Source organism: Monodelphis domestica, chromosome 8 (assembly GCF_027887165.1).
Source record: "Monodelphis domestica isolate mMonDom1 chromosome 8, mMonDom1.pri, whole genome shotgun sequence".
Classification (NCBI taxonomy): domain Eukaryota; kingdom Metazoa; phylum Chordata; class Mammalia; order Didelphimorphia; family Didelphidae; genus Monodelphis; species Monodelphis domestica.
The window spans coordinates 10,240,850-10,268,538 of record NC_077234.1 but is presented as its reverse complement, the minus strand read 5'-3'; the positions used below and the strand labels follow the sequence as shown (position 1 = coordinate 10,268,538).

General features: G+C 53.1%; 1 protein-coding gene across 3 annotated transcripts in view; it reads left to right on the top strand.

Annotated features, from left to right (window-relative positions):
• Positions 1–27,689, top strand: part of MROH2A (maestro heat like repeat family member 2A) — a 63,521-nt gene that overhangs the window by 5,586 nt on the left and 30,246 nt on the right. For all 3 annotated transcript variants that reach the window (XM_056808137.1, XM_056808136.1, XM_056808138.1), the window contains exons 6-22: positions 305–403; positions 1,263–1,414; positions 1,497–1,640; positions 2,129–2,221; positions 2,961–3,039; positions 4,751–4,864; positions 6,649–6,725; positions 7,669–7,788; positions 9,772–9,882; positions 12,918–13,062; positions 22,445–22,485; positions 22,782–22,923; positions 23,596–23,648; positions 24,315–24,422; positions 25,207–25,326; positions 26,073–26,195; positions 27,530–27,682. In XM_056808137.1, the coding sequence (XP_056664115.1) occupies positions 305–403; positions 1,263–1,414; positions 1,497–1,640; positions 2,129–2,221; positions 2,961–3,039; positions 4,751–4,864; positions 6,649–6,725; positions 7,669–7,788; positions 9,772–9,882; positions 12,918–13,062; positions 22,445–22,485; positions 22,782–22,923; positions 23,596–23,648; positions 24,315–24,422; positions 25,207–25,326; positions 26,073–26,195; positions 27,530–27,682 (1,874 nt within the window). The remainder of the gene's footprint in view (positions 1–304; positions 404–1,262; positions 1,415–1,496; positions 1,641–2,128; positions 2,222–2,960; positions 3,040–4,750; positions 4,865–6,648; positions 6,726–7,668; positions 7,789–9,771; positions 9,883–12,917; positions 13,063–22,444; positions 22,486–22,781; positions 22,924–23,595; positions 23,649–24,314; positions 24,423–25,206; positions 25,327–26,072; positions 26,196–27,529; positions 27,683–27,689) is intronic.

Sequence of the window (27,689 nt, the reverse complement as noted above, 5' to 3'; positions counted from 1 at the left end):
GAGGGCTTCTACCCTCTGGCCCACCCCTGTCTCCACTGTCCTTTCTTGTTTCCCATCTTCTCCATCTTCTTTTCCTTCTTCTCCCTCTCTCCATGGTCTCCCTGTGTCTGTTTTCTCCATCACTATTTTTCTCTTCCTTTTTCCTCTGTCTCTCTTTCTCTCCTCTCTCCCCTCCTTTCCATTCTCCCTCCATCTACCCCAATCATACACTCCCTGTGGCCACAAAGGAAGAATGATCTTGTGAGTTTGGAGGGCAAATTCCCCAGATCCCTTCTTCCCAGTTCATCTTGCCTTTCCTTCACAGTATTTGAGTTTATGCCCTACATGGGGATCACACTGGCCACCATCTTCACCATGTTGAGACTGGCCAATGGAGCTAAGATGCGCCAGGTATTTTGCAGTGGTGAGTGTCACTTTGATAGTCTGGTGGGGAAAGGTGGGAAAGAAGATGGGTTTTCCTTTAATTACTCATCCATCCATCCATCCATCCATCATCCATCTATCCATTCATTCATTCATCCATCCATCCATCCATCCATTCTTCCACTCATCCATCCATTCTTCCATCCATTTTTCCATTCAGAACTATTGAGAATCTATCACTGTGCTAGATAGGATGGAGGAGACAATTAATGACAAAGCCAGTTTTTGTCTTCATTTGAGTTCATATCTGACCCACTAGCTGTGTGACCCTGGGCAAGTCACTGAACCACTGTTTGCCTCGGTTTTCCCATCTGTAAAATGAGGGTGATACCAGCACCTCTCTCCCAGGGTTTTTGTGAGGACCAGATGAGATAATACTTGTAAGGTGCCTGGCGCATAGTACGTGCTATATAAACGTTGGCTATTATTATTAAGATGACAAATAGACAGGGGATAAAGGCATTCTCTGGCCAAGAAAGGTTCAAGAATCACGGTCAAGTGCAGAGGAGGGAAAGGCCATCTCCTCTGGGGGCTCCCCAGAGGTCTCCCTTGAGCTGAGCCCTGAAGGACGCATCAGCATTAAACAGAGGAGGGCGTTCTGGGCCGGGGACCGCCTCAGGAGAGTGATCACACCCCGGATTTTACCAAGAAATCTCTGTGGCCAGAGAGCCCCAGATGCCCGACAGCGAACGTTCTGGAACGGGACCTCAAAAACCAGGGAGGACAGGAAGGGGGCAGGGGCGGCGTTCCGGGGAGGGGCCTTGGCTGGCTGTGGCCGGACGTGGAGCAGGCTCTGGGTGCGAAGACCTCCTCCTCTCCTTCTTCTCGCCCCCGCGCAGCCATGGAGACGTTCTGTGAGGCGATCCAGTTTTACCTGAAGCACTGGGAGGACAGCGTGTACCCCATCATGACCGGGGAGCACTTCATGAACAAGCTGCTGCCCATGTACCGCCACTTCGTCACCGTGTGGCTCCGGAGCGAGAACACGGAGGTGCGCCGAGGCCCCACTGGAGGCTGGCCGGCCGGGCGGCTCCTCGTCCTCTTGGTCCCTCCCAGCCTTTCTCTCTCCCCAGGTCAAGCTGGCCGTGATCAAGTCCCTCCGGCCCATGCTCAGCCTCCTGCTGCCCATCGAGGAGCTGCGGGAGCAGGTGTACGACTACATCCCGCTGCTCCTGGCGGAGTACCAGGGCAACGTGGAGGCCCTCTTCATCACCCAGGTGAGCCTGTCCCGGCCTCCCCAGCGGCTCCGAGGCTCCGTCTGGGCTCGGGCGCCCGGGAGCCCCCCTGGTGGACTTTCTGGGAATTCCCCGGGGCCGGCATGTGCGGAGCTTTTCAGCAGAGTAGGGCATAGCACCAGGAGTCAGCAAGACCCGGGTTCAAATCTTGCCTCAATCCCTTCCGAGCAAGTGGCCGGAGTCCTTCCTCTGGAGCTTCTGTTCTGCCGGGATGGCTTCTGACGTGCCTGCAGATAAATCTGATGCAAGGATTGGGGGGTCCCTTGGAGGAAAAGGGGGGCTGTGGAGCCCCTGCACTAGGCTCTGGGGAGCCAGGAGAGTGGGTGCCCTCTGGGGCCCTTGGGAGCACGGACTGCCCACAGGGTGGGCGATGCCCCCGGGAGCCCCGAAGGGGGGAGGAAGGACAGGCCGGGCTGGGGGGGGGGGGCGGGGGGCGCGGGCGCCTCAGGGCGGCTGCCCGTCTCTGACAGATCCTGAGGCAGATCCTGGAGGTGTCCGTCTCCAGCAACACGCCCGTCCCCAAGATGCAGCTCCACACCATCTTCAGCGAGCTGCACACCCAGGTGAGGCCCAGGGCCGGGTGACCCTGGCCGAGTCCCTTCTCCCCTGTCGCCCAGGCCGTCCTGCTCCTGGGCCCCGGACCCGGAGCCAGGCCCGGTTCTAGACGGAAGGGAAGGGGCGGCTGAGCTCAGGCCTGAAGAGCTTTGAGGAGCGGCTGCCCAGGTTTGTGTTTGGAGAGCCGGTGGTTAAACGTTTACCAGCGGATCCCTGGCTGGAGGCTGGGACAGGAGGGTCAGGACAGTCTGGGCAGAGCTGGAAGAATGAGCTCCTGTCTGCAGTGTAGACGGCCGGCTCTGGTGTCCACCAGCCCCCCAACCCCCCACTATCGTCTCCTCTGGGGTGGCTCGAGTGGCCCCGGCATGGTGGGTGGAGATGAAGCCCCGCAGTGGTTGGGGCAGAAGGGCCGAAGCGCCTCCCACCCTCTCCGTCCGCCTGAGCCTCCGCACTGGCAGCCACTTGGAGGCCCAGGAGCTGGAGGGCCGGGCAGAGGGGGCAGGGGACTGACCCAGGGTCTCACAGCCTCCTCAAGCCCCTGCAGGAGCCGAGACCCCTCAGGGGGCGCCCTGGGCCTGCGCTGCCCCATGGAGCTGCTGGCGGGAGCTCCTCAGGTGGCCCAGACAAGCTGAGCAGCCGGCGGCCACTGAGGGGCAGCTCTGCCCGGCCGGCCGCCCGCAGACCCTTGACGGGGGGAGACCGAGGCCCGGCCGGGATCCCCCCACAAGGCTGGCTGTCGCCCCCCAGGTCTGCTCCAAGGCCCCCGTCCTGCAGCAGTTCAGCAGCGAGAACCTGGCCGAGGTGGTCCAGTGCTTCATAGCTCTGGGTGAGTGCGGCCCCTCCTGGCCACAGCCCCCCCCCCCGCCTGTAAGAGGGGCCCCCACAGCGTCCCGTGTGCAGCCAGGGTGGGCGCCGGGACCTCACAGGGAGGCAGTGACCCTGGACAAGTCACTCTCCTCCTGTGCGACCCCAGAGACCTCTCCAGGCTGTGGGGGCTGTGGGGGGAGGGGAAGGGGGAGGGGGGAGGGGGGAGACAGACACAGAAAGAGCTGGGGCGGGAGGGGGTGCGCAGGACCCCGAGAGAGCAGCCCATCTCCAGCACCCGGCCGCAGAGAGGCGGGGGCTCCAGGAAGCCCAGAGAGGCCCAGGCGGAGGGTGGGGAGCCGCCTCTCCAGCCCTGCTCAGACGCCTTCTCCGATGGCCCCCGGCTCCGTCCTGTGGGGCTGGCTCGGGCCTCTAGGCCGGGCAGAGAGGCGGGGCGGCCTGGCGGAGGGGCTGAGGCTGAAGCTGCCTCTGCCGTGCGGGGCCCCTTGTGCCAGGAGACGGCAGGAGCGAAGGAGCCCCCCCCGCCACCCCCCTACTGTTCCTTTTCTGTCCAAGCCGGTGGGCAGGACCGCCGGGCAAAGGCCGACCCCACTGCAGAGGCGGCAGCAGCCACTTGTATCCTGATTACTGTTAGGAGACCAGAGTAGGGCCATCCTTTACCCAAGAGGCTGACAGTGCCCAGATGCTCTCCTCCCTTATCGGCTCAGGCTCCTCGCTGCCCGAGGCTGTCTGCCTGACTCTGTCTCTGCCTCTGCCTCTGTCTCTGCCTCTGTCTCTGTCTCTGTCTCTGTCTCTGTCTCTGCCTCTGTCTCTGTCTCTGTCTCTGCCTCTGTCTCTGTCTCTGCCTCTGTCTCTGTCTCTGTCTCTCTCCATCTTTCTCTCTGTCTCTGTCTCTCCGTCTTTGTCTCTCTGTCTCTGTCTCTGCCTCTGTCTCTCTCCATCTTTCAGTCTCTGTCCCTGTCTCTCCGTCTTTGTCTCTCTGCCTCTGTCTCTCTCCATCTTTTTCTCCGGCTATCTCTCTGTCTCTGTCTCTCTGTCTTTGTCTCTCTGTCTCTGTCTCTGCCTCTGTCTCTCTCCATCTTTCTCTCTGCTCTCTGTCTCTCCGTCTTTGTCTCTCTGTCTCTGTCTCTGTCTCTCTCCATCTTTCTCTCTGTCTCTGTCTCTGCCTCTGTCTCTCTGTCTCTGTCTCTGTCTCTCTCCATCTTTCTCTCTGCCTCTGTCTCTCTCCATCTTTCTCTCTGCTCTCTGTCTCTCTGTCTTTGTCTCTCTGTCTCTGTCTCTGTCTCTCTCCATCTTTCTCTCTGTCTCTGTCTCTGCCTCTGTCTCTCTGTCTCTGTCTCTGTCTCTCTCCATCTTTCTCTCTGCCTCTGTCTCTCTCCATCTTTCTCTCTGCTCTCTGTCTCTCCGTCTTTGTCTCTCTGTCTCTGCCTCTGTCTCTCTCCATCTTTCTCTCTGCTCTCTGTCTCTGCCTCTGTCTCTCTGTCTCTGTCTCTGTCTCTCTCCATCTTTCTCTCTGCCTCTGTCTCTCTCCATCTTTTTCTCTGGCTCTGTCTCTCCTGTCTCTCTGCCTCTCTGGCCGTGAGCCTGGCTTTCTCCCTTGCTCTCATTTCCATGCAGAGGGTTGGCTGGTCCCTGGGTGGTTGGGGGCTCCATCACTTGCCCCCCCCCCCCCACTCCGGCATCGCCAGCCTCCTTCCTTCTCTCCTCCCCAGCCCGCTCGTACCCGGATGAGCTGATGAAGTTCTTCCGCCACCAAATGCAGACGGGGAAGGAGGCTGTGCGTGTGGGGACGCTGACCCTGCTCCGGGCGGTCCTCAGTGCCGATGGTGAGTAGCCCCGGGAGCCCAGGACCAGCTGCTCCTGCCTGCTGGGTCTCCTGCGTGGTGGGCAGCTGCTGGGTGGCCATCCTTCCATCTTCTTTCGGAATGCAGCCGAGTGGGGTGCCGTTTCCCGGCAATAGTTTCCAGACCTCCTTCCCCCTCTGGGCCAGAGATGCTCCATCCAGCCATCACGCCCACCACCCTGCCCTAGTAGCCCCCCCTGCCCCCCCAGGCCCCTTTATCTTGGCCTCTGCCCAGCCCTGTGCACCTTCTCCCCTCGCCCATTCCATGATCCATGATGATTAAACACCTACTGTGTGCCGGGCGCTGGGCTAGCCTCTGAGCGTACAAAGACAAAGAGTGAAGCCATCCCTGCTCTTAAGGGGCTCCCGTTCTAGTGGATGAGTGTCTGCAGCATCCAGACATCCATGAGTCAGCAGCAGGCAAACAGTCATGAAAGAGTTCAGGTCAAGGAATTACTCATCACAGACCCAGCACCTTGTGAGGCTGAGGACAAAATGTGCACTGGTGCCAAGAGCCTCAGGTCATCAGTGGGTGGGCTTGGGGGTCTCAGGTCATCAGTGGGTGGGCTTGGGGGTCTCGGGTCATCAGTGGGTGGGCTTGGGGGTCTTGGGTCATCAGTGGGTGGGCTTGGGGGCCTTGGATCATCAGTGGGTGGGCTTGGGGGTCTCAGGTCATCAGAGGGTGGGCTTGGGGGTCTCGGGTCTCAGATCATCAGTGGGTGGGCTTGGGGGTCTCAGGTCATCAGTGGGTGGGCTTGGGGGTCTCGAGTCATCAGTGGGTGGGCTTGGGGGTCTTAGATCATCAGTGGGTGGGCTTGGGGGTCTCAGACCATTAGTGGGTGGGCTTGGGGGTCTCGGGTCATCAGTGGGTGGGCTTGGGGGTCTCGGGTCATCAGTGGGTGGGCTTGGGGGTCTTGGATCATCAGTGGGCGGGCTTGGGGGTCTCAGGTCATCAGCAGGTGGGCTTGGGGGTCTCGGGTCTCAGATCATCAGTGGGTGGGCTTGGGGGTCTCAGGTCATCAGTGGGTGGGCTTGGGGGTCTCAGATCATCAGTGGGTGGGCTTGGGGGTCTCAGGTCATCAGTGGGTGGGCTCGGGGGTCTCAGGTCATCAGTGGGTGGGCTTGGGGGTCTCAGGTCATCAGTGGGTGGGCTTGGGGGTCTTGGATCATCAGTGGGTGGGCTTGGGGGTCTCAGGTCATCAGTGGGTGGGCTTGGGGGTCTTGGGTCATCAGTGGGTGGGCTTGGGGCTGGGTGAGGCCAAGCCTGGGGAAGGAGGGCATTAAAGGTAGACAGCACAGCCAGGGTTTGAGACGAATCCATCTCAATGGAGACAGTGATGAAGCGAGTGGGCTTCTCTGTTTCTTGTCAACTTTGTTTCCAACAACCATTTAATTTAAAAACTCGGCACAGTAGTGAGCTCTAGGCCCGGCCTCCCAGGGTCCCGGGTCTGGCTGGGGACAAGGCTCACGGCAGCAGCAGCCCAGACTGTAATTCCCGGGGCGGACCCTACGCTCTGGGGCAGCCAGTCGTGTTCCTCGTAGATGTGGGGCCTTGGAAGCGGGGCTGGCTTGGTCCAGGCGGAGGGAGGAAGGGATCCGGGAGCCAATAGCTCCTCTGAAAGTGGCCTTCTTTGGCCATGGAGGCCGAGGCAGGACTGGCACCCACGGCCTCCTGGGGAGGAAGCCAGCCTGGCATGCGGAGTGCCAGCAGAGGCGTCTGTGGGGCTCTCAGCAGGGCTGAGCTCCGGGGGTGCCTCTCCTTTTCAGTGCCCGAGATGAACAACAGGACCCTGCACTTTGCTGTCAAAGTGGTCCGAAATGCCCTTTGCGACCCCCGGGCTAAGGTGAGAGGCTCTGGGGAGCGGGGGGGGGGGGCAGAGAGAGGAAGGGGAGCCGGGCCCACCCGAGCCTGTGTCAGCCCGTCATCAGGGAGTGAGCAAGAATCCTCCAACTTCCCCAGCGATGCTCCTCTCCAGGCTGCCGTGAGCCTCCCAGAGAGGGCCTGGGCATCTGAGCCTGGAAAAGAGGCGACGAAGGCCAGAGCCACCCTCAGGCAGCCGGGGCTCTTCTAGGGATGGCACTTGGGCCCGAGAGGGTGGGCAGGGCCACAGGGGCCGCTCCTGGCTCCCCCCAGGGGGATGGGACCTCTCCGTGGAGCTCTCAGCGAGGTTGGATGGCCCCTAGGGGGCTAGGAAGGGCCTCTTGTTCAGCCGGGGGGGGGTGACCTTTGAGACCCCAGACTCCATTTGTAGTCTTCCAGGGCCTCCTGAAAGGCTGCCGGGAGGGGCCCACATGCTCCATCTCTCTGCACTTTGAGAGCGCCTCTAAGGCCAGGAGGCTTTCTTTCCTTTGGCCGGCTTTGTCCAGGCCTGGGGACAGTAACGAGGATCTGCTGATCTCTCTGAGTGTTGAGCACTCAGGGAGGGCGCAGGGGAAGGAGGGGCAGCTTTGGGTCGGCCACGCGAGAACTGCCAGAGCTGGAGCCTCAGAGGGGCCCGGCTGCCTCTGGCCCTGGGGCCGCCCCCTCCTTGGACTTCTTTGGGCTGGACTGGAGGCAAAGCTGGCCCAAAGGCCTCATTTCACAGATTAGCAAACAGCCTGACGAGGGCGTTACTGGACCTGGGGCTTCTGGCTCCCGTCTGGGGCGCTGCCCACCGCCCATGGGTGCCTCCGTCAGACACCTCCCAGGGCGGAAGGGCCCTGCTCCGGGGGCTTGGGGTCTCCTGGACCCAGGACTGCTTCCGAATGCCTGCGGACGGGTCACTGAGGACGTGTTCCCCCCCTCAGGTGAAGCTGGCCATTCTCCGGGTCATTGGTCAGCTGGCAATCTCAGGCTACCAGGAAAGGGTCCGAGGCTGGGGCCTGCGATATGTTTCCCTGCAGCTTATATTATCTACCTACAAGCTGGTAAGGAGCCGAAGCTTATCTATCTCACTGGGACTCAGAAGGATGCCTCTGTGGGGAGGGACTGGGGGGCGGGAAGGGGTGTGTGCGTGTGGGTTCAGCCTTTTCCTCCAAGGAATTCCAGTTGTTTAGAATACATGACCAGCTCGTTCCCAACCAATGAAAACATTTCAGCACACAGAGGTGTAATCAATCAGCCACCAAATGTTTATTAAGCATCTACTGTGGGTGCCTGTGTGGACTTCTCCAAGATTGGGGGCCACTTTGTTTTTAAGATGAGTTTATGGTTCTAAAAGCTAGTAAACTTCTCGGACTCTTGAATTACCTTTTGTTTTGTGTCTTTTTAAGGCTTTATTGATTTCGGTTTCCTCCTTCCTTTCTTCCCTCCCTTCATCCCTTCCTCCCTTCCTTTTTTCCTTCCTTCTGTGCAAGATAAAAAATGATGACCCCACTCCAATAAAAACCTGGAATCAGAAGGTAGCAGTAAAGAGACCCTTGTTTATTCTCCTTCATGAAAGACAGCACTTCAGTGATGGGCTAAGAAGTGCAGACTGATTAGGGAGCAAACAGGCAATATACACACAGGGCTCCTCCCTGCTCCCCTGTCAGGCTCCCTTCCCCAAACAGGCCTGGACCTACAAATCAAAACACCTGTGCTTCCAACCCAACTCAGCTGGGGTAGGGAAGCAACTGAGCTGTTCACTGCCCTTTCTGCCCTTTTTCAGTCTCCCTCCTTAGTTTGTCCCAGAGTCCTCAAACAACAAAGGTAACGAACTAGCCTTTGTGAGCTGAGTGTTCATCCTGAGAATAGCACACTCAATTTTATTTCCCTCTCTCCCTTCCTTCCTTCTATAAAAATTATAATTGTGTAAGGATTCTTGGATTAAGAATCCCTTTTACACTTCTTTCTTTGTTTCTTTCTTTGTTTCCTTCTTTGTTTCTTTGTTTCTTTGTTTCTTCTTTCTTTCTCTCTTTCTCTCTCTCTTTCTTTCTCCCTTTTCTCTCTCTCTTTCTCTTTCTTTCTTTCTTTCTTTCTTTCTTTCTTTCTTTCTTTCTTTCTTTCTTTCTCTCTCTCTCTCTCTTTCTTTCTTTCTTTCTTTCTTTCTTTCTTTCTTTCTTTCTTTCTTTCTTTCTTTCTTTCTTTCTTTCTTTCTTTCTTTCTTTCTTTCTTTCTTTCTTTCTTTCTTTCTTTCTTTCTTCCTTCCTTCCTTCCTTCCTTCCTTCCTTCCTTCCTTCCTTCCTTCCTTCCTTCCTTCCTTCCTTCCTTCCTTCCTTCCTTCCTTCCTTCCTTCCTTCCTTCCTTCCTTCCTTCCTTCCTTCCTTCCTTCCTTCCTCCCCTTCCTTCCTTCCTTCCTTCCTTCCTTCCTTCCTTCCTTCCTTCCTTCCTTCCTTCCTTCCTTCCTTCCTTCCTTCCATCCTCTCCTTCCTTCCTTCCTCCCCTTCCTTCCTTCCTTCCTCTCCTTCCTTCCTCCCCTTCCTTCCTTCCTTCCTTCCTTCCTTCCTTCCTTCCTTCCTTCCTTCCTTCCTTCCTTCCTTCCTTCCTTCCTTCCTTCCTTCCTTCCTTCCTTCCTTCCTTCCTTCCTTCCCACCTCTATCATTATTGACCAACTGCTACCCACAGTCTTGAAAGCATCCCTCACTGGTTTGGTGTGGAATTCGTCCTCATATTAACACAACGAAGTGGCTGTGCAGTGGTTCAGTGGACTCTCTGACCCATGTCATGTTAATTTCCTTCATTGGTCCACAAGGAGATCATGTCTCTGCCCTATAAGACTACTATCCATTTATCAGTGAGCGTTTGGCTTAATGGTAAGATTCTGGGATTGGAGATAGAACTGTCTGTGTTCAAATTCTTCTGACACGTATTGGCTGTGTAACCCTGGACAAGTCAGTTGACCCTGTGAACTTATGCAGCTATGTTGGCTTGCTGGGTGCTCAGTGGCTAGCTCTCCCTACATGCTGCTGTGCTGCTGTGTTTTGTTCCAGATGAATCGTCAAGAGAGCTGTTCTCAGGCTGACCTGGAAGAGAAGATGGTTCATAAGGTCACCATGGACACCGTGAGGATCATCACAGCCTCTGTTAGTGGTGTGATCAATGTAAGTGAGCTCCCTACAGCTCTTCCAACTGGGTAGGGCAAGGTGGGGAGTCTTCTTGAGGTTATCAGCTAGTGAGCACTTATTAAATAGCTCCTGTGTGCCCCAAACTGTGCTAATTTCAGTGGATGATGAGCATATGGGGGAAGGTAGAGCTCCTTGACTTTGGCTCTACCACCCCAATGGGAAGCCTTGCCATTGGGACCCTGAGGCCAGTCAGGTTCCATCTTAAGTGGGAAAAATTATTAGAGGGGACAAATTGTAGGCTATGAGAAGCAAGGACAGGGTGGTGTGGCCCACACTGCCATGCTGTGGATTCACTGACTCTCAGAGGGGCGAGAGACCTCAGGCTTGTTAAAATGAATTGTGGTTGGACTCGGAATATTTATATAGGTGGTTGCCATGGATTTAATTTCTAAATCCCAAAATGAATTACTAAGTAAATGTAATTTATGGTAGTTTATTTACAACAGAGGGAAGATATTAAGGAAAGAGAGAGAGACAGACAGACAGACAGACAGACAGACAGAGAACTCTGGCTTCTTCCAATATCAGTAGCCAGGGGAAGCGAGTCTCAAGACGAAGGGCCTTATCTGGAGGCTTCACACCTCCAGAAAGGCGGGGTCACTAAGTCAGCTTTTCACTCACAGTCTAAAAGAAGTCCGGGTGTCTGTATTCCAGTCACTCCTCCAAGTCAGTGCCCGAATGAAATGCTCTCCTTCTGCCTTTTGGTCCTCTTTTTAAAGACCTTTTTCTCTTGTGTCACCTCCTCTAAATTTCACGTCTACCAATCACAGCAGACGCTCCTCTCCAGGACTGCCCACTCTTTAGTTCTCAGCATCTCTGGTTAGATTTTCTTTTTGGGTTACTTAACACCTCTTTTGGTAAGTTCACCTTTTGTAGTTACTTAACACCTTTTTGTGGTTAAAATCTAAAACTAGATTGTAGCTTACAATTCCAGCTTCACAATAAGAAAGAGCTAAGTGTCTTCATTGTTACCATCAGGAGATAGTTAAATCCAATCTTCACAGGCTACCGTGGAGGATGATCTGAACAGGAATTCTGCCTCGCTCATCCCTCAAGGGGAGCTGCCCAGCCTTGGCATCCAGACTTCCAAGGATGGCCGTCACACTTGGCACAGTCCTAAATATGTGGTACGGCTGGACATCCTAAAGCTCAGAGTGGGCTGAGGCTGCTGCCCAAGGCAGCCTGGTTTTCCTCCAGAGAGATCTAAGACGATGTGGTCACTTTACCCAAGGGAACAGAGTCAGATAAAGTCCCAGGAAGTTTCTTAGGGAACGACTGACCATGGCGCTGATTCCTATATTAGTTTCTCCTGGGACTGTGTGATTGGAGTAGGTGGAGGGAATGGAGAAAGTCATTCTATGCCAAGGCAAGTCAACAAGCTCTTACTCTGTGCCAAGTGCTGGGGACACAAATACAAGGGGAAGGAAGACAGCTCTTTCCTGCGGGGGCAGAGGAGAGAAAGTTGATACCAGGTGGGCAGTCTGGAGACATGGCTGAGCTGGGCCTCCTCTTTGTATGGAGGTTTGGGGAGGCACTGGCCAGGCAGGGTCAGAGGAAACCCAATAAATAGCCAGGGGCGGATGAACTTCTAGAGGGAAGATGTTTCTATGGCCATTGTGGCAAAGAAAACCAAGGAACTGTCACGAACATAGCCTGGAGAGGAATGGGCATAAAGCCTTGAATGTAGGAATTAGCTGAGGGTTCTGAAGGGATGGCCCTGGTGAGGGCAGAGGGGAGCAGTTGGGGGAGGGTCTAGTCCAGAAAGATGTGCTTTCATGGAACCATGGAAGAGATGGAAGAGAGCTCAGAAGGCCCCTGGTCCAGCCCACTGGAGTCCAATCCTTCTCCTGCAGAACTACAGCCCTTGGAGACAGACTGCTAAATCTTGGCCTCCTCCATCTCCCCAAGCGTCCTCTTCTTCAGGGTCCCCCCCCGGTCCCTTCAGCCCTTCCTGAAGGCCTGCACTGGAGGTCCTTCACTGATCTGGATCTCCCTCCTCAACATGGCCTCCAGCTTGTGGCACCCAGAACCAAGCACAGATCTCCAGATGTGTTGTGACCAGGGCAGCACTCAGTGGGACTGTTGCTCCTTTAGTCCTAGACATATTCTCCTCTGCATAGCATCACTCACAGCCACATCACGTTGCCAATTCACATGGAGCTTGTGGTCTACTAGAGCCCCCAGATTTCTTTCAGACCAGCTGCTGCCCAGCGATGCCTTCCTCACTGCCTACTTGGCTCTCTGCCAAGTGCAAGTTGTGTTCATTATGGCTTAAGATGATTTTAGATTCCACCCAACATTTCAGCCAGCCTGTCAAGCTCCCTTTGGAGCCTGAGGGTCTCTTGCTCACTGATTTGTAGTCCTGCTCATGCAGTAGGGCTCCGGCCCAGATCGGTGAGGCCTTCCCAATGGACCAAGTCACGCCGAGCCTTTCTTTTCGGCCCCAGATTCTCTCCTTCCCTTCCCTCCCTTCCTCCGCCACTGAGAAGGCGCGAGACACCGTGCCCGCCACGCAGCGCCCACTTCCACGGGGCCGTCTAGCCCACAACTCTCCGTTTCCAGGCACTTTGTCCAGTCTTTGCCAACTTCCGATGCTGAGAGCTTCGCTGGACCTCCCCAGAAAAGGGCTGAGATGAGCCTGGTCCGCCCTGTCCTCCCGGCTCCTGGGGCTCCCCGTTTCCTCTCCTCCTGGCCAGGAGCGTCTCTTGGGCCAACCCTTGAGAGCGTGGCCAGGACCTGAAGAGAAGCTCGCTGACCTGGCCGGCGGCCCGCGTTGTCTCTTCGTCGTGGCGGGCCCCCTCCTGGCCTCGCCGTCTGCCGGGGCCTGAACTCGGGAGGGTCTTCAGGGTTCTCTTCTGCTGGCTTTGCTTCTCCTGGGATAGAGCTGTGCTCGGTTCTGGTGCTCCGCTTTGGGCCTCGCCGGACTCTGGGATTCCCTCCTTTTCCCTGCGGGCCCCCTTACAGGGCTCTCAGGCCCAGGAGCTGGGCTCACCCCAGCCTCTCTCCCGCAGGAATTCTGGCTGAAACTCCTGGGCTACATCATGGAGACGGAGTACATCGAAGCCCTCACCCCCATCTGCATCAGCCTGACCAACCTGGCGGAGCGCCAGCGCCAGCAGAAAGAGGCCAACGCCAATGTGGGCAGGAGCGGGCAAGGTCAGTGAGCCGGGCCCTGGGGCTGGGGCGCCGAGGGCCTGCTTCCTCTCGTGCTCTCGGCCCCTGCGAAGGGGGGCATTTTCTGCCACCATTTACTGGATGTCTCTATTGTGAAACACGCATTCGGGGCTCCTGAAAGGCCTTTGAAGATGACTCACCGGGGAGCAGGGCCGGGAGGTGTGATGAGGGCATGGGGGGATGGATGACTCATCGGCGATAAACAGGAAGTCGCTGGCCCAGCATGGATTGGGGGCCAGGCCGGGCCTGGGACTCTTTGGGAAGGTCCAGTGGGCTGGATGAGTGCGTGTGTGCGTGCGTGCGTGCGTGTGTGTGCGTGCGTGCGTGTGTGCATGTGTGCACGTGTGCATGTGTGTGTGCGTGTGTGCATGTGCGCGTGCGTGCGTGTGTGTGAGTGTGTGCGCGTGTGTGTGCATGTGTGCACGTGTGTGTGAGTGTGCGCGCGTGCGTGCGTGTGTGTGTGCATGTGTGCACGTGTGCATGTGTGTGTGCGTACGTGTGTGCGCGCGTGCGTGCGTGCGTGTGTGTGTGAGTGTGTGTGCGTGTGTGTGTGTGTGTGTGTGTGTGTGTGTATGGGGGGCGGGGGGAGCTGTGGGGGCCCAGGCCAGATGGCCTGCCTTCTGGGGAGGGGAAGAGTGACCTCTCGAAGGGAGCCGGAGGCCTCGTCTCGGGGTGTCCCCCACACTCAGCAGTGGGGCAAAGAGAGCCTTGCCGAGAGGGAGATGCTGAGCCCGTTCTCGGATTCCAGCTCTGGTCCTGGCAGGCAGAACTTGGCTCCTTGGCCGCAGCAGGGGAGACAGAAAGAGCAAGGCCTTGCTCCCTGGCCATGCCGTCTCTAAGCGGGGGGCAGGGACACTCCTCCACCCCCAGTGCCGTAGCCAGCAGGGAGCTGTGGGAGGACCCTCAGGAGAGACAAAGGACCCCGAGGCCTTGAACTTCCAGGGTCCTCTTGGCCAGGTGGGCTCCCTCTCTGTTTGGGCTCACTCATCTCCCCATAGACTTGGGTACGTTTGTGGGAGAGTGTACCCACGTATGGCAGTGGGAGGGAGCAGGAAATGCCTTGTAATTCCTGGTAGCTTGTTGGGGAAGTGGGTGCAAGAATTAGACTTGGAGTCACAAGACCTGAGTTCAAATTCTTCCTTAGATGTGTATCAGCTAGGCCACCTGGCCAAGTCCCTGCCTCCCACGGAGCCTCAGTTTCCTTATCTGTAAAATGGGAATAATAATATCACCTACTTCGCCGGGTGCCATGAGGATTGGATGATATAATATCTGTAAGGCCTACTTAAATGAGCACTGTATTAATTCTAGCAATTCTCATTATTTTTGCTCTATCATTTGAATCAACAGCTTCTCTCCAACTCTAGTTGAGTCTCTGGGCTGGTTGTGAGGGGCCACAATATGAGGGCTACGATCACTCTCAGCATCCAGAGAGGAGCAGATGCTCCTCTGAGGAGCTGATCTGCCTGGGCCAGGGGGAGGAGAAGGGGAGAAGGTCTGGATCTCCCAGGGTGGCAGAGGGACACTCTCCGGCCCTCCCCTCTGTGGTCTTGGGTGTCCTCCTCTGCGATGCCCAGCTTCCTTCCGTCTCTGATGTACCAGGAGATTAGATGTACAAGGGCCCGGGAGGTCCTGTGCTGGGGAAGTTGTGGTTTCAGTTTATTTGTATTAATAAACCATCGCTGTGACACATCAGTCACTTCCCAAAAACACCCGGCCCAGCAGGCGAGAACCTTCCCATAAAACTGTGAAGTCAGACCACAGGGCAGAGCATGAGAAAGGAAGGACACATAACCAGGCCTTCACGCATCCGGAACCACCATTTCCCAGCATATTCAACCTCACTTTTGGGGCCTCCTCGTGGTGCTCTTATTTGGCATCGTTATAGGATGTATTATATAGTACGATACACCATATATAATACAGTATGTACAATATGGTCTATTATCATGTAATAATGTCCTGGCCAAAGGTAGGTTGGTGGGTTTGTTTTGGGCTCTGTTTTCTTCACTCAATTTGCTGCTTCTTCTTTTTTAAACCCTCACCTTCTATCTTAGGATCAATACTGTGTGTTGGCTCTAAGGCAGAAGAATGGTGAGGGCTAGGCAATGGGGGTTAAGTGACTTGCCCAGGGTCTCCCAGCTAGGAAGTGTCTGAGGTCAGATTTGAACCCAGGACCTCCTGTCTCCAGGCCTGGCTCTCCATCCATTTAGTTTGCTTCTTACAAGATTTCCCGTGTTTCTCTAAACTCTTCATATTCCTTGAAGCCACCAATGTTCCATTGAATGCTTTCTTATTCCTCTATTCCTGTCATTCATTCATTTCATTCCTCTTCCATAATTTGCCCAGTGAGCCCCAGCTCTTGGAAGCTGCCTTTATTTCTCATCTTTGATCCTGTGAATAGGGCTGTTAGGATGTGTTGGTGTCTCTGGGCCCTTTCTTTCTGCGGCTGACCTCCTTGGGACATAAGCTAGGAGGGAGACCCTGGGATCAGGAGGATTGGACAGCTTGGCCACTTTTTTCAAATCATTCTGAACTGTTTTCTAGAATGGTTGAACTTCTTCTTCATGGATCTTCCAGCAGTGAATTAGTGTGCTTATGTAATAATGCCAATGATAACTTAATACAGTGCTTACCAAACGCCAGGCATTGTACTAAGTGCTTTACAATGACCTAATTTGATTCTCACAACATTTCTGGGAGGTTGGTACAGTCATTACCCCCATTTTACAGATGAACAAACTGAGGCAAACAGAAACTAAATGACTTGCCCAGGTCACACAGCTAGGAAGTGCTTTTTTAAAATGTATTTTAAAATATTTTTCCATGGTTACATGATTCATTTTCTCTCCCTCCCCTTTTCCCTCTCCTCTCCTGCAGCTGATAAGCAATTGCACTGGGTTATACATGTGTTATCCTGTGATACCTATTTCCATATTATTCATTTTTGTAATAGAGTCATCTTTTGAAACCTAAATCTCACATCCTACACCCATATAAACAAGTGATAGATCATAGCTTTTCTTCTGCATTTCTGCTCCCACAGTTCTTTCTCTGGATGTGGATACATTCTTTCTCTTAAGTCCCTCAGGATTGACCTGCCTCATTGCATTGTTGCTAGTAGCAAAGTCAGTTACATTTGATCCTGCTACAGTGTATCAGTCTCTGTGTACAATGTTCTCCTGGTTCTGCTTCTTTCACTCTGCATCAGTTACTGGAGGTGTCTTTCCAGTTCATATATGTAAGAAATTAGAATGTAGGTTTTATGTTAATATGAGAATTCTAAAGTAATATTGTGGTTGCTGACTTAAAAAAAAAACTCTTAAGTCATGAGTCTGTTAGCCGTTCTTAACAATTTAGTTTAATAGAGATATAGTAAAAGAGAGAAATGTAGGAGGGAAGTAGAAAGTATTGCCTAGCTAGATATTCTATCATTTCTGTCCAAAGAAGTCCAGCTCACCACCTGGCAAGGGCTCTCAAGTCCCAATCTCCACATGGAGTTGTGGTAGTCTCTTAAACCAGGAATCCTGGTGGTGTCTTCAGCAAGGGTTCCACCAATGCAACCTCCTCCAGGAAAGGAAGATCTCTCTGGAACCAATGTCTCTAGAAGCCAGGAAAGGAAGGCCTGCTAATCACCCAGCAAGCTAACGCAGGATCCAAGGAAAGAGTCTCCTCCTTCAGGCCAGCTCACCAACACAGAGAGAACTCCAAAGGAGAAGTTCAAAGAAGAAGTCCTTGGACAGTAAGATCAGGACTTTTTTATAATCCTTTCCCCACATCACTTCGTGTCTCTTCCCCATTTTATGGGAACCAATTGCAATCTTTAAATTTGCCTAGCACTGCCCAGGGGTAGGGCAGTGGCCTCTGGAGTTATCATCCACTCTAGCAAGTAATTTGTGAACTCTCTTACTTAGTGTCAAGTAGGGGTACTTTAAGTTCTTGATTTGATTAGCTAAAAATAAGCAAGGGGAGAGTTAATCCTGTCTTCACATATAGAAATCCAGCAGTTCATCATTCCTTATAGCACAATAGTATTCCATCACCATCAGATACCACAGTTTGTTCAGCCATTCCCTAATTGAGGGACACCCTCCCATTTTCCATTTTTTTGCCACCACAAAGAGAGTGGCTATGAATATTTTTGTACAAACATTTTTTATTATCTCTTTGAAGTACAAACCTAGTAGTCATATTATAGCTAGGAAGTTCTGAGGCAGATTTAAACTCACATTTTCCTGACCCCAAGGCCAGTTCTCTATTCATTATTCCACCTGGCTTTCTCTGTGTTCCTGAGTTTCTCCAACAGTGAATTTTTCTCCCTTTTCCCCTCGTTGCCAATCTGATGGGAATGGAGAGAAACCTTTTAGTTGTTTTAATTTACACTTTTCTTTTGGGATTTTGGACTCTTGCTTGTGTCATTGTTGATATTTCTAATTTCCTCTTCAGAAAATGGTTCATTTCCTTTGGTCTTTGGGAATGGTTCTTCTTCTGTTTCAGACAGCCAGTCCCCAAACACTGATGAGGCACTTACTGTGTGCCAGGGCTGGGGACTGAAAGACCAAAATGAAGACACACAAATCAACAGAGACAAGTTTATGTAAAAGACACAGGAGGCACATTTCTTGGAGGGAAGAAGAAGAGGGAAATCCTGTAGGAGGTGGGACTTGGGCAGCATTTGGAGGGAAATGAAGCATTCTAAGAGGTGCTGGTAGTACAGAGGGAGTCTCTGCAAGGGTATGGGGGTACAAGATGGAGTGTCATGGCTTAGGTATAGCAAGAAGTTCATTTATCTGGATTATAGAGTGGAAGAAGGATGCGATGTGCAAGAAAGCCAGGAAGACTTTGGAGGGAAACCAGACAGTGAGGGTCTCTATGGGTCAAACAGAGAAGTCGCATCTGGACCTAGAGATAACAGGGAGTCACTGGAGGTTACTGAACAAGGGAGGGATGACAACAATGAGAGGGAGCAAAACCATATGATTATATTGGTAGATGCTGAAAGGTCTTTTGACAAAAATAGAACCCTCATTCTTATTAGAAACTCTTTGAAGCATAGGTATGGATGGATTTGTCCTTACAGTGATGAGAAGTATATACCTAAAACCATCAGCAAACATCTTGAGTAATGGAGATAGATTAGAAGCCTTCCCCATGAAATCAGGAGTGAAACAAGAATGCTCATTATCACCAAATATCAGTTAATAATATATTAGAAATCCTAGCAATAGCAATAAGAGAAGAAAAAGAAATGGAAGGAATCAGAATGGGCAAAAAGGTAATAACACTATCTTTTCACAGATGATAGGATGGTAAGGATGGAAAATCCTAGAAGGGCAGCTAGGGAGCTCAGTGGATAGAAATCCAGGCCTGGAATTGGGAGGTTTTCTGGATTCAAATCTAGCCTCAGACTCTTCCCAGCTGTGTGACCCTGGGCAAGTCACTTAATCCCCATGGCCTAGCCCTTACCTTTTCTGCCTTGGAACCAATACCTAGTTTTGATTCTAAGATAGAAGGTAAGGATTAAAAAAATCCTAGATATTCAACTAAAAGGTAAGCTGAGACTATGGATCATTTTAGCAAAGTAGTGGGATATAGAATGAATCCATATATAAATCATCAGCATTTCTATATATCATCAAAAAAATCTTATAAGAGGAGATAGTAAAGAATAATCCATTTTAAATAACCAAAGATTGAGTAAAAGACCTGGGAATATACCTCCCCAAACAAACTCAAGAACTTTACAAATATAATTATAAAACACTTTTTTAAAAACCCTTGCTTTCCATCTTGGAGTCAATAGTGTGTATTGGCTCCAAGGCAGAAAAGTGGTAAGAGCTAGGCAATAGGGGTTAAGTGACTTGCCCAGGGTCACACAACTGGGAAGTGTCTGAGGCCAGATTTGAACCTAGGACCTCCCGTCTCTAGGCCTGACTCTTAATCGACTGAGCCACCCAGCTGCCCCCCCTTTTTATAGAAATAAAGACAGGATTAAATAATTGGAAAAACAATAATGTTAGCAGCACTAAATAAAATGACAATAGTATCTAAACGTATCTACTTATTCAAGGAAATGAATTAAATTATAAAAATATTTTATTAAATGTCAAGAATATCAAAGGAATTAATTTTGAAAAAAGTCATTGCTTTCTGTCTTAGAATTTATATTGATTCCAAGGCAGAAAAGCGGTAATGGGTAGGCAATTGGCTAAAGTGATAAACGAAGAAAATGACAAATGTTGGAGGGGATGTGAAAGATTGTGAACTGATCGTACCGCTTTTTTCTCAGTTATTGCGTATAATGTTCTCTTGGTTCTGCTTATTTCACTCTGCATCAATTCATATTGATCTGACCATTTTGGAGAGTAATCCAGAATTATGCCCAAAGAGTTACAAGACTGTGTGTATATATATATATGTATATATATACACACACACATACCCTTTGACCCAGCAATACCACTATTAGGCTTATTTCCTAGGGTGATCAGGGAAAAGGAAAAGAAGCGCCATGGTTCTAAAAGATCTCCAGCATCTCTCTTTGTGGTGGCAAAGAACAGGAAGTCGAGGGGCTGCCCATCCGCTGGGGAATGGCTGGACAGGTGTAGCATGGGACTGTGATGGAGTACTATTGTGCTGCAGGGAAGGACACTCGGGTTAATTAAAAAAGGACATAGAATGACCTACATGAAATTGTGGCGAGTGAAATGAGGGGAACCAGGAGAACATCACACACAGCAACAGACATATCTGAAAAGAACGTGGGCCTGCCTACTTCCAGAGAAGCACTGACACAGAAATCTGGGAGACCTACTTTCATATACACTCGTATCTTTTGTCAGAGGACGCCTTCTCTAATGCAGGGAAGGGGAGGGCGCCAGGGAGTGAGGGAGGGTGGGAGTTCCCTGCGAGTTTTAAGGTAACAAACAAATAAATAGATTTGAAATAAAAAACAAGGGGAAGACACAGTTAGACTTGCATTTTAGAGAAATTATTTTGGTGGCTTACGTGGAGTCTAGATTGGAGTGGAGAGAGACAAAGCAGGGAGGCCAGAGGGGAGGACATTGTAATAATCCAGTTGAGGAATGAGATGACCGTTGGTTAGAGCCTTGGCTTCTCCAGCAGGGAGGAGGAGGAGGTGTATTCATGAAACGAGCTAGAAGTGATAGATCTGTCAGTTCACTGGATTGATGAGGGAAAATGCAGTCAGACCTATGCTAAGGTTGTGAATCTTGATATTAGAAGAAGAGTCATGCCCTTGTCAGAAATGGGCAAGCTTGGAAAGGAAGTAGATTGGGGGGGATAGGAGTTTGGCTTTTTTTCTTTTTGGACCTGTTGAGTTTGATATGCTTGTGGAAAACCCAGTTTAAAAGAGGTAAAAAGCATCTGGAAAGGGCTGAGCATAGTTCTAGAGAGATACTAGATCGGATCTAGATTTCTAGATCTGAGAAAAGCCATCGACATGGAGAAGATCATGAAAACAAGGGAACTGATGAAGTCACCAAATGAGAGAGTGCAGAGAGAGGAGAAGAGGTCCCAAGTATGGAGGGATGAGCATTCAGGAGGACACAGGATCCAAGGCTTTAATAATGCAGCGAGTTGGAGAGAGAGGACGATTGAGAGGTCAACAGATTTGCCTTTGAAGAGATCCTCAGCAGATTCTGAGTGATGGGGTTGGGAGCCACGGAGTATATGGTCCATGAGTGAATGAGAGGAGAGGAAGGGGAGGCAACAGGAGTCTCTTTCTACTATCTTGACTGTCTAAGGGAGGGGAGAGAGACAGTAACTTGAGATGGGAGGGCTTGGGAAGAGTTGAGAGTATTGGTAGGCAGCAAGTAGGAAACCAGAAGATAGAATATAAATGGAATGAGGGGGGAGCAGAGAGAGAGAGGGGAGGCAGGGAGAGAGAGAGTGAGTGAGATAGAGAATGTGAGAGAGAGATAGAGGTAGAGAGGAGAGAGAATGAGAGAGAGGGAGAGTGAGATTAAGAAAGAGAGAAAGAGAAAGAGAGTGTTAGAGAGAATAAGAGAAAGAATGTGAGAGACAGAGATAGAGGAGAGAGAATGAGAAAGAAAGATAGAGAATGTTAGAGAGAATGAGATAGAGAATGTGTGTGTGTGTGTGTGTGTGAGAGAGAGAGAAACCGAGAGAGAATATTCGCAGAGACAGGGAGAAGAGAAGGGAGAGGGATGGCTGTGGAAGTACTCCCCTGGAGAAGCTTTGAGGGGAAAGGATTAACTGTCCAAGCAGAGTAAGTAGTTGGTCTTGGCAGAAGAGCCACTTCCCCATCAGAGATCTCACATACTTTAGATGTCAGTGATATTCGATATGAGGATTTTGTTTGTTCCTTATTCTTTTTCCATTGATTTTGTTCATGCAAAATCTTAAATTTTATGGAATTGAAATGGTGCACTTTGTCTTTTCCAATCTCCTCTATCCTGTGGAGGGGATATAGAAAACATAAATGCCTCCTTTTAAAACCTTTCACAAACCGCCTCCAACCTGTCTTTGCAGACTCAATGGACATCATTTCCCCTTCTCTCATTCTGTGATTCAACCAAACTGTTCTTCACATGTGATCCCCCATTTCCCACCTCCAGGCCATTACACTGATGTCCTCCCATGCCTGGAATGCCCTCCCTCTTTGCTTCTGCCTCAGGCTCTCTCCCCTCCTTTGAGACTCAGCTCAGGCACCATCTTCTATGTAAAGGCTATCCTGAGTGCCACAAATAATGCCCTCCTTCCTCCCCTCCCTCCCAACTCTCTCATTTAATCACTTTTTACTTATTTCTTTCTATGTGCTCTGTGCACTTCTCTTTCCCACTGGAGCCTAAGCCTCTTGTGGGCAGGGCTGGTTTGATTTGTTGAATCCCGCTTCCCATTGCCTGGCACAGTGCCTGGGGCGGCTGGGTGGCTGCAGTGGGCAGAGCACCAGACCTGAAGAGAGACTCATCTTCCAAAGTTCAAATTTGGTCTCAGACACTTCTTAGCTGGGTGACCCTGGACAAGTCCTGTCATCCTGTTGGCCTCAGTTTCCCCATCTGTCAAATGAGCCCAAGGAGCAAATGGCCAATCACTGCAGTGTCTGGTCAAGAACTTCCCCTCCCCCAAAGGGGTCACTAGGAGCCAGCCATGCCTGAAAGGAGAGCATGGTGCCGGGCTTATGGAGTGTCTGGAGATCGCTGGCCCAGGGATGGCTGAATTCTTCCCTGGTCTTGAGCCCCGAAGCCCGCTCTCGCCCTGGCTGGCCGCTGGCCTCTATTGGGCTGGCAGAACAGATGGATCTGCCTCAGTCCGCCCCTCGTAGAGCCCCGGCCAGGTGCCCCCCCCCGCCCCGCCCCCTGAGCCCGGCCTCTCTTTGCAGTGGAACTCCCCGCTCCGCAGAGGCTGCTGGCCCGGCTCCTGGTGAGTAGGCGGCCCTGCTGGGGGAGCCCGGACAGGGCCAGCACCTGCTCCAATGGCCACGAGGGAGGGGCCTTCCCGATGCTGCTGGGGGAGGAGGGGCTGGGGAGAAGCTGAGCCACAGACCCCGCCTTGGGAGTGGACACGCTGAGGCCCGACCCGCACTATGGTCACGTGTAGTCTGCCGCCCCCCCCCCCCCCTCCCCTCCTGGGCTCCCGTGCCATTCCGTCCCATTGGCCCGGTGTCTCCCGCTGCCAGGCCGAACTGTCTCTCCCGGCCCCCGCCTCCCCTCCTGCAGGTGCTTCTCTCAGCCCCTTACAAAGGGGAGGGACGCGGGGTGGCCATGCTCCACCTCCTCAAGACCCTGCACCAGAGTATCGCCCCCTCCATGGCGGACCTCTGGGACGTGGAGATTCCTCTTCTGATCCAGTACCTGGAAGGTAAGGCCCGGGAGGCGGGGCTGCCATTGGCCCGTGGCCTCGGGGGTGTCTGGCAGGGGGACCCTGGGTGTGGATGGTGCCACTTCCCAGCGGGAGTCAGCACAGGTGGCTGCATCATAAATGCTTGTGAGGGGGCAGCAGGGTGACTCAGTGGATTGGGAGCCAGGACTAGAGATCCAGGTCTTAGGTTCAAATTCAGACACTTTCTAGCTGGGTGACCCAGGACAAGTCACTTGACCCCCATTGCCCAGTCCTTACTGCTCTTCTGCCTTGGAACCAATACACAGTATTGATTCTGAGGCAGAAGGTGAGGGGTTAAAAAAGAAAAGGAGCCCTAGATGCAGAGCAAACACCCAAGAGGAAATTCGGGGGGGGGGGGCTATGCCACCTGCATGCTTCTCCTCCCCAGGTTCTGCCTCTGACACTTGGGCCTTCTCTGAGCTGCTGTGGAAGGGGCTGGTCATGGGGCTCTCTAGCTCTGAAAGCCTCAGTTTCCCCCTCAGTAAAGTGGGGACAGTGCTGGACCTCCCTCCTGCTCTGGGGACTTAGGCACATTCCCTTTGCTCTCTGAATGGCTTCCAGTCAGAAGAGAGCTTGGGGCAGGCAGTGTCAGGGGCTGGACCTGCTGTGGGAGCCTCCAGGCTACCTCAGCCTTGCCTGTTCCCTCTGCAGAGCACACTCAGTACACGTGGAACCAGAAGATCTGGGAGGACAAGCTGATCCAGGTAGCCAGCTGGTCTGGGCTGAGATCAGGACTGGAACCCAGGACTCCTGCCTCCAGAGCTCTTTCCAGGGCCTGGCAGAGAGGAGCTTGGGGTCCCTGCCTTATGGGCTGCATCTGGGGATTCTGATGGAAGGAGAGGAAAGCCCCTTCTGGTGGGTGTTGGAGAGGCTGGGGTGCGAATGCCACCATCATCCCACTTTTGGGGGCTCATTCCCCTCCTCTGGAGGAAGGAGCCCCTGGAGGTCCTGCTGCCCCCATGGATAGTGGCCTGAAGGACTTTAGCGCCTGGGGGCGCCAGGTACTAGTGTCTTCAGCTGTCCTCTTTAATGCTGTCCTGCCTGGGGGGCATGGAGCACAGGGCCCATGGGGGGCTTGGGGAGCCTGTCCGAGTGGGTGATCTCAGGCCACACCACTTTGGAGGCCCCTTCTCCGAGGCCTCAATCCTGCACCCCGGCCAAGCTGTCCCGAGCTCCACATCTCTTCTAAGAGTCAGAGCAGCCCCGATCGATGAGCATTGGTGGAGGGAGTCTTCATGCTGGGATTACCGCAGCTGTGGAATCACAATCGGGATGTGGCAGAGTTGGGAGGGCTGCTGGGAGCAATCTCCTTCCCTCTTCCCAAGTCCTGGCCACCAGCCCGACTGCTGGGCTCTCTGTCCTGTCTGTAGTTTCTGAGAAACTCCCTCAAGAGGACGCAGGGCACCCCCTGGAGCCTGAGGCTGAGCCGGGAGCTGAACCACCAGATCGTCAGCTATGAGAGCCCCTCTGTGGAGAAGGTGGGTCCTCCAAGAAGCCTCCAGAGTGCTGGTAGTGATGAGCGTCTACACGGGGCGCACGATGGGCTTCCCTGGCCTTGGTCTTCTGGACTCTCTAGCCTCTTTGGCCTTCCATGTCTGCGTTCCCACCAAAGAGGCCCCAGCGATGAGCGGTGACAAGGGTGAACAATGGATGGGGGTCCATCTGTGTAGGAGGGGCACCGGGGGGCTGGGTCCCCCCAGCTAGGCGTCAGGAGAACGCTGCTCCTAACCAGCTCCCTGTGGGACCTGAGGCAAGCCTCTGGCCCTCTCTCGGGCCTCCCTATTATGAGAAGCTTCTTCCATTATCATTGAGCTGCTGCTTGAAGAGGCCATTTAGTTGGAGCCTCTCATTTTATAGGTGGAGAAACTGAGGTTCACTGAGGTGAGGCCAGGGCCATGTCATCCCTAGCCCCGCTGAGATTCAAACTCGGGTCCTTAGACGTGTCCTCTGTGGGGTGGTCAGGCATGTGGAAGGAGGACAGATCCCAGAGCGCTTTGCTCACCTTCAGGCTCTCTAGAAAAGCCAGCTAGACTAGGATGGAGCAGAGCCCTGGGCTGCTGGTCCAAGTCCGGCTTTTCCTCAGGCTTCCCCTCTTTGTCGGTGGGGATCCCCGGGGTGTCCGCCTGCTCTAAGGGCTGGGAATCATCTCCTCAGGACATGAGGCTTTGGGCTGGATCCTTGGGGGATGGCTGAGGGCTTGACTAAGCGGCCCCTGCTGGGCCAGACTGAAGGGCCCCCTTCCTCTTCTGGGCCTCCTTCCAGGCCTTCCTGTACCGGGCGCTGGGCTCCACGCTGGCGGTGGGGCAGGAGGCAGACAAGGTGGAGGCCCAGCTCATGGAGCTACTGCACAAGACCGATTACAGCAACGACTTTGACCGAGAGGTGAGGCCCTGCCCGGCTGCCTTCTCCCTGCCACTGCCTGGCTGTCTTCCAGGCCTTACAAGGCTCGGGCCTGGGAGCTGGACAACTGCCCGGCAGGGAAGGGCTGGAGTCCAGGCCTCGTGAGGGCCCCAGGTGGTGGGTGTTCAGGTAGAAGAGGCTCTCCGTTTGTTCTGTTTGGAGCCCGCTGGGGGTCTAGAACGGATGGGGGAAAGCTGGAAAGAGATGGACTGAGTCTGATGTCAGGAAGATCTTGTTAACAGGGTGAGCTGTCCCACCATGGGACAGGCTGCCTCAGGAGGCAATAGCTTCTCCTGGGGAGGTCTTTGGCCCACAGAGTTCTCACTGGGGGTCTCTGGACTTAAGAACTGCCCATAAGTGTAATTCAGTAACACTGGCTTCCTTGGGAGTCCCCTAGAGCTTATGTCATGTAGGTAAAACCACGATTCAGAGAAAGGTAAGTCTGGGCTTCCAGGGTCCATGAGGCGCCAGAGGGAGAAGATCCCATGACTTCAGAGTGTGTTCTTGTGGGGATTCTGGCCCAGAGATGGGGGGCCAAGGGGGACAACTCAAGGGCCACCACTGTCACGGGGAAGGGCTTCTCCAATTCCTCTGGGGAGCTGGCAATCTGCTTGTCTTAGTGGGGGAGAGAGGGTCAGGCCCCCTGCCAGCCAGGCCAGGGGTGAGTAACCCGGGTTGTCTCTGCTCTGCCTTTTGTCCATCTTGCCCTGTCCTTGTCTCTCTTCTAGGGAGCAATCCTTTGCCTGGGACTCTGTGCCAGGGGTCAAGTGGTCACCGTGCTCAATGTGCTCCACGAGTTTGAAGAGAAAATTCAAGAGACGGAGGATTCCTGGCACATTAGTGCCTGGAGGGTGAGGGATCCCTCTCTGTTCATGGGTGGGAGGCAGGGCTGGACTCCAGTGGTCTGGGATGAATGCTCCAATGGACGGACGGATGGATGGATGGATAGCTAGATGGATGGATGGATGGATGGATACATGGATGTGTGTATGGCTTGATAAATGGATGGATGGATGGATAGCTAGATGGATGGATGGATGAATTGATAAATGGATGAATGGATTGGATGGATGGATGGATGGATGGATGGGTGGGTGGATGGATAGATGTATGTATGTATGGATTGATAAATGGATGTATGGATGGATATATGGATGGATGGATGGATGAATGAATTGATAAATGGATGGATGGATAGATGGATTGGATGGATGGGTGGATGAATGAATGGATGGGCAGATGGATGGTTCAGGGGAATCTCATTAGAAGCCAGAGGGAGGTTCTGCCCCTGCTCTCTTCTGTCCCCTGCTTTGCTCATCTACAAAATAAAGGGTGCAGCCGGCTGCTGAAATTCTTCCCTCCTCTTAGACTCGGTGACTCTTGGGATAAGGGGTTGGGGCAGAGATGGGAAGGGAGATCCTTTCAGGGTCCTCAACATGGAACTGGAATTTCTGCCTATGTGCTCCTGTTCCCTTTCCTTCAGGGAGACTTTCCCTACTCCTTATTTCATGCCATTAGTCAGCCAAACTACTAACTTAATTGCAACAATCATTATTGGAGCACCTGCTGCATACCCATATTGAAAAAAAAATGAAGAATCACCTCTGTCTTCAGGGATTAGTCTATATTCTGCTGGGAGGGGGTGGGGATGGACAATAAAGAATCCTAAGCTTACTGTTGGAAGGGACCTCAGTGGCCATCTTATCTGCTGGCCTCTAAGGAGAACGGGGGCCAGAGAAGTTTCAGGGACTCCCCTAAGATCCCACTGTTGATCAAGAAAGATGTGGCATCTGCAGCCAGGCCCTCCTAGCCCAGCCCAGGGTTCTTTACTGAACTACACTGGAGAAGGAGAAGCTAAAGGCCTTTGAGATACATCATTTGGTTGGGAGACAAGAGAGGGGCCGGGGTGGGATTGGGGCTCCTTAGCTGAGACGGAAGAGAGCTAGGAATCCCACAAGTCAGAGAGAGCGTTCCAGGCATGGCAGTGAGAGGGAATGGCATGGGGGAGCCATAGGGCACAAGACCAGCTTATGGACAATCCTGGAGAGTCAGCTAGGCATCCAGGGCTAGGAGCTGTCCAGGGTGCTGATGAGCAGGCTAACCTGGGCCTCAGTCTCTTTCTTGCTAAAGTGAAGGGGCTGGACTTGATGGCCTTGAGTACTCTCAGACCTTTGCTCGCCTTCAGAGTGACCACCCCTGGCGGAGGGAGGTGGTGAAGAGTGCCCTCATGGTGATGTACAGCAGCGTGGCTGCCTACTGCCATCCGAAGATGCTCCTGCCCCGAGTAGAGAGGGAGATCACCAAGAAGGTCCTGCATCACTATGCCACCAGCTGCCAGGTGACCC